The sequence below is a fragment of the Gymnoscopelus microlampas genome (genome assembly GCF_963454915.1).
Source record: "Gymnoscopelus microlampas genome assembly, chromosome: 14".
In the NCBI taxonomy this organism is placed as follows: domain Eukaryota; kingdom Metazoa; phylum Chordata; class Actinopteri; order Myctophiformes; family Myctophidae; genus Gymnoscopelus; species Gymnoscopelus microlampas.
Window position 1 is genome coordinate 38,052,245 of NC_139951.1, and position 6,000 is coordinate 38,058,244.

At 39.5% G+C, this 6,000-nt stretch overlaps 1 protein-coding gene across 1 annotated transcript; it reads left to right on the top strand.

Annotated features, from left to right (window-relative positions):
- Window positions 1-2,123: 2,123 nt before the first annotated feature.
- On the top strand, window positions 2,124-4,216 carry LOC311060610 (homeobox protein HMX3-B-like; the record flags this gene model as incomplete). Its single annotated transcript, XM_084078845.1, has 2 exons — window positions 2,124-2,424; window positions 3,585-4,216. The coding sequence occupies 2 exons, from the start codon at window positions 2,124-2,126 to the stop codon at window positions 4,214-4,216; spliced, it is 933 nt and encodes a 310-aa protein (XP_083934971.1).
- Between the last annotated feature and the right edge of the window lie 1,784 nt (window positions 4,217-6,000).

Sequence of the window (6,000 nt, forward strand, 5' to 3'; positions counted from 1 at the left end):
CTCATTGGATGGTGGGAATGTTGCCTGCATGTGTAGGTTTTGTAGGCTTTTGTTTGAAGCTGATTTGACGGACCTTTATCACAATCACAAACTCATATTTACGACAATGACAAGCAATCAATTTGATGCCTGCCTGTGGCACTTCCATAATAATCACATTATAGGCCTACAGTAGCATACATTCAAGTGAATGAGCGCCATAGTGCAAGTGAAATGTAGGCTATACAATGCATTATTGCACATCTGTCTTGGATGAAGTGACAAAGTTGGAACGCAAGACAGCTCATTATTTATTTTATTTTATCATTCATTATCATCATTTGTATTCTTTGGTTCTTTGCTCTTAATACGTGTAGGCTACCCAGTGGTGGAAAGTAACAAAGTACATTAGGTATTTCGTATTTTTTACTTTACTGGAGTATTTCAGAACTTTTACTTCTACACCTCAGAGGCAAATGTTGTACTTTTATTCCATTATTTAAAAACTGTATTTACTAGTAACTTTGTAGATTTTGATTATTATTACAAAACATACAGTAACCACTTCAGCCCTTCAGCCATTTGAAAATAGCCGATCTACAAGCTCACAATGCATCACATGCATGACACATTGTAAGCTCGTAGATCTGCTATTTTCCAAAGATTTTTTAAAAACTTGTCAAATGGGACATTCTGCATAATGAGTATACTTTCTACTTTTGGTACTTTAAGTACATTATAATACCAATACCTACTTTTACTCAAGTAAATGTTTAATTCCAGACTTTTACTTGTAACAGAGTATTTCTAAATTGCAGTAGCCTACTGCAATTGAACATTTGAGTAGGCTACGTTTCCACCACTGAGGCTTTTCATTCTACTGTTGCTGCTCTGACACCTGAATTTCTCTCCGGGGATCAATAATGGTTTATCTTTAATGACGGGTTGATCCTCTGCAGGTCACAATGATGGACGGAGGAGACAGTCAGTTATTGATTTCCCGAAAGTTAAGCAATACAAGAAAATAATATAAAAATGCCGTTTGAATGAGCAAAACCCCACCATAAGGAATTTGCCTTTAATAGAGCGTATGTTGATGTGCGTGCGTGTGTGTGTGTGTGTGTGTGTGTGTGTGTGTGTGTGTGTGTGTGTGTGTATGTGTGTGTGTGCGCGCGCGCGCACGTGTGTTCCTAAATAGCTTAGTTAGTAGACGTGCGTGCGTAAAACGTGCGTGCAATTTGCGTAGCCTGTGCCACGCACAAATGGAGGTGTTCTTAGATCTAAATAGAGCATTTAGTCACTTAAACGACAGGTGATGGTAAGCATTCATGGCTAAAACATTGGGCCATTTGCTTCTTTAATCTAATTGGATGATGGATGGAGCCTGGGTGGGTGGACTCTTTTTCTTTGGAGCAGTGGTGGAAAAATTACTCACATGTTTTACTTAAGTAAAAGTGTAGAAGTAGCCTACTCTGTTACAAGTAAAAGTCAAAATTGACTTGAGTCACAAGTACAACAGTATTGGCATCAAAATGTAGGCTACTTAAAGTACTAAAAAACTACTCATTGTGCAGAATGTTCCAGTTACAGTAAAAGTACCTCAAAAGTGTACTTAATACAGTACTTGAGTAAATGCACTCAGTTACTTTACACCGCTGCTTTGGAGTCTATTCTCGTTCTGTCCCCTCCCTTATTCTGGTCCGCTCCCTGTTTCATCTCAGATCCCATTTGCCATCATTGTATATCTGCCCAATCGCAGAGACTGGGCGCATTTAACTTGGATGACATTTTTATTTCATCATTACTGTCCTGCAGCGCAAGTTTGGCGCATTGATGAGCTTCGTGTTTTCACTGCGAGCTCAGTCACTATATCTGGATGCAGCATCACTGGGGGTTTGATGATCTTTTTCTGCCCTAACGGTCGGTCGTCTCCCAAACAAGCGCAGTAGCTGTAAAGCGCAGCGATAACTTATCAAGGAAGATCCTATTTTTGGGGGGGGAAAACTTGGACACTTTTTGAAAAATTTTGAACATTTTTGAAAATGTTTTGAATTTTTTTTTCAGATTTTTTTTTTTGAAAGGTTGCAAAGGTTTATATTTTTTTCATGGTGATTCATACTGGACATTAAACGGCTCTAACGGTAATGGCAGACTCTAGCGATGCGCAAGAGGAGACCTGTCAGCCGCCTGCGAAAGACTCACCGTTCTCCATCAAGAACCTGCTGAACTTTGACAACAAGCCGACCACTATCAAGCCTAAAGCCTTCCTCTCCTCGTCCAGAGGGGTGTTTGAAGGGGGCTTCTTCTCTCGGCTGGGTGACCTCTCTTTCCCTCGGTTCGAGTTCCCGTCCCAAAGAGTTGGACTATCGGCGCAGTATTTGGAGCGAGCGTCTACCTGGTGGTATCCCTACACGTTGGGCACTGCGGGACAGCTGAGGACTGCAGGTATGGTTCTCAAACTTTTAAGTGCCTGCCAAGGACCCCCACATTGATGTGTATTTGGCCGCGGACTCCCCTTGAAAATATGTTGTGCCAGGGACCCCCAGAAGCAAAGATTTGTGTAAAAAATGTTCTCCTTTAAAAAAAAAAAAAGATTTCAAGCTGTGCACTGTGCACACATTTTCAAGATTTTTCAAAAATAGCAGGCACTCGGTGACGGCGCTATGAGCTTGTAGATCTGCTATTTTTGAATGGCCAAAATATGGATAAAAGGGTTAAAATGATTGTGACGCTTTATTATTTTGCTGGGGTCCCCCTGGTATCCACCTGGTCCCCGGACCCCACGTTGAGAACCAATGGGCTACTGTAGCTTATACTTTAGGGGAGGGCGGGGTATAGGTTGTGACCCTTTTAGCTTTTTTACTCGATTACTAAATAAACACTTGCTCAATTACGTACAAAAACGTAAAGGTAATAACTTGGATCTGTCTGTGAACATGATGTGAATTGGATCTGTCTGCTGCTCGTGTTTATTTAGTTAAATCTCAATCGTAAAAGCCACTTAAAATATGGTGAGCGCACTGGAACAACCAACCCCGTTGGGGAAGTTGTTTGTTCCCATCTATATGGGTCAGTTGTTCCGCTATTCTAAATGTCACGGTAAATTATTTATAAAAAATATTCAAACTCAGCAAGTGTTCAGAGACATGTTTTCTTTAACTTAATGAAAACAAAGTTTATTTTTTTCTAAATCTTATTAATTAAAATCAGGTGTGGACTACAGGTATAGGCTACTGTAGCAGCTTACTTAGATTCTTCAGTTCTGTAATGATGATAATAACACGATTTGTGAACAATAATAATAAACATTGCTTTAAGCATATGGCATATAGCCTTTTCATCTGTTGATAGGCTACTTGAAAGTATTTCACTGCACATGATCATTAATTACCTAGACTAAATTAAAATGTAAAATGTAGTCTATTATGAAATTAGGCTAGTAGTAATAGGAGAATGTCCATCGTAGCCTATTATGATACTGCATGTCGTTTGACATGTCATTTGCTTTGCTCCTGCAATTTGTCTTTTGCGAAAAATGAAGATGCCTGGCCTATACTGTATAGATTAAAACATTAATCGTATTTGCAACTCTGTGTTTCTTGCAGTGTCTGAGAAGGCCATCAGCTTGAGAGACATTACATCACCGGTCACAGAGAGACAATCTCCAGACTTCCCAATTAAGGGCAGCAACAGCCACCAGGACGAGAAGGAGGACGATGACAGCAAAAGCATCGACGACATCGTGCTGGAGGAGAGCGACGCGGAGGGGGAGCCGAAGTCGTCCGGGGGAGACGACTGGAGAAAAATGGACTCGGAGAGCTCGGACAGCAAGAAAGCCGCGTCGTGTCGGAAAAAGAAGACGCGCACCGTGTTCTCCCGGAGCCAGGTGTTCCAGCTGGAGTCCACGTTCGACATGAAGCGCTACCTGAGCAGCTCGGAGAGGGCCGGCCTGGCGGCCTCTCTGCACCTGACGGAGACCCAGGTGAAGATCTGGTTCCAGAACCGCAGGAACAAGTGGAAGAGGCAGCTGGCCGCCGAGCTGGAGGCGGCCAACCTGAGCCACGCCGCGGCGCAGAGGATAGTGCGCGTCCCCATACTGTACCATGAGAACCATGGAGACACTGGAGGCTCCACGGGGAGCTCGCCTGCCGGACAGTCCCTCTTGTCGTTCCCACACCACATGTACTATTCTCACCATCACCCCATTGTAACGTCGGTCCCGTTGCTGAGACCCTAGTAGTGCCCACCGGTAACAGGATAGGTGGGCACTAGGACATCTGGGCACCTTGATGTAAAATTGGCTATTTTGTCCAAAATGTTAAAAAATAAAATATTTGAAAAATGGTCTTAAGTATATGATTCTATATGCTTAAACATTGAAAATTACGGTCTAATATGTCTACGATTGCTACAAATTGCTGCAAAAACTGTATATCCGTAATTTTGGGGCATAAACAAGAAGTTGAAGGATAAATTTAAGTCTGATAATGATGCACCGTGCATGTTCACATCATGTATACGTTACTTAAGACCATTTTTCAAATATTTTATTTTTTAACATTTTTGACAAAATATCCAATTTTACATCGAGGTGCCCAGATGTCCCTATAGTGCCTGCACCTATATCCTGTATCCGTTTAAAAGACAGTTGTTTTAATTATTCACCATATATTTGTTGTTTTTAATTGAGAGGAGAGCGATTTGCATTGGCAAGTTTTGTATAGCCTAATTAAATAACACATTTGGATTATTATTATTATTATTATTATTTCATGGTGAAAAAATGCCACTTAAATTTAGGTTATGTGGCCTATGTTTTTAAACAAAAACATGGGCCAATCGATTTGTTCTGAACAGGGTTTTTAGGCTACTGTCAATGTATATTTTACAGATACTGTGTATGTGTTTGCAATTTTAATGTGGGATTTAATATTTTGATATTTTACAATATTGTGCAATAGCTACTGTTCGCTTCACAGTAAGAGTTTGTTGACCATTGTCCACTCCTCAACAAGAACATATAGTCCTTATTTGCTATATAACAGAAGACAATCGTATTCTTTCAAATCCCTGAAAAGGATAAGCCCTTGGCTTTCACTTCGTTTTCGCTCACGTAAATTTCAAGCCATAAAAGCCAAATAACAGCCTGCATTGTTGTATTTTCATTTGTATTACTATTATGTCATTTATTTTTATTATTATAATTGTTAAAGCAAGTCTGTAAATCGTAAAATCTGGTCACTCACCAAGAATAAACAAAAAAAAAACATTTCTTGATGGGATAGCCTATATGTGAAAATATTATTTAAAGAATTGCCTGGAATTAAACCAATTTGTAAAATGTACTATCAAAGACATTTGCTATAACCATTTTGGGGGATTGGAATTATCACTATTTTTAAATATTGAATAGACATTTTGAGTAGGCATTTTTGGCTCGGATTGCGTTTGGAAAGGAACTCTTAATAGGTCTAAATTTGACGATATTTTTAGGCCTATACTAAATCATGCTGCGAGTTATAGATTACAACGGACTTTAATAGCCTAATTTATAGATTATAACCTACTTTAATAGCCTAATTGACTCAATTAATAAATTATCGCTTGTTAACACTGGGCATATTTTTTTGAAAGATGATCCCCTACAATTCATTTGAAGCATTTGGAAGAATAGACTGTGGACCTTGTAGGCCTATGGTAAGGTGTATCATGTTCTACTTTAAAGTGGTTCCATTTTATACTGTCACTGTCTCAGGGGGAAGGCTATAGCAGCATTCCTTGTAATTGTGATGACTTTTGAAATTAATGAAAAATAAACATAATATTACATAAATAACTAGCAATATATAACAAACGGTTTTGACACTATGCATGGCTTACATACATTACTATGGGTTTGTAGACGTAAAATAAGTTAGCTTCAAAAGCATTTCACAACATTATTAAGAATAGTCTTCAAAAATGTAATATGTGAGGTTTTCCTGAAAGACAGACAGACAGACAGACGCACGCGCGCACACA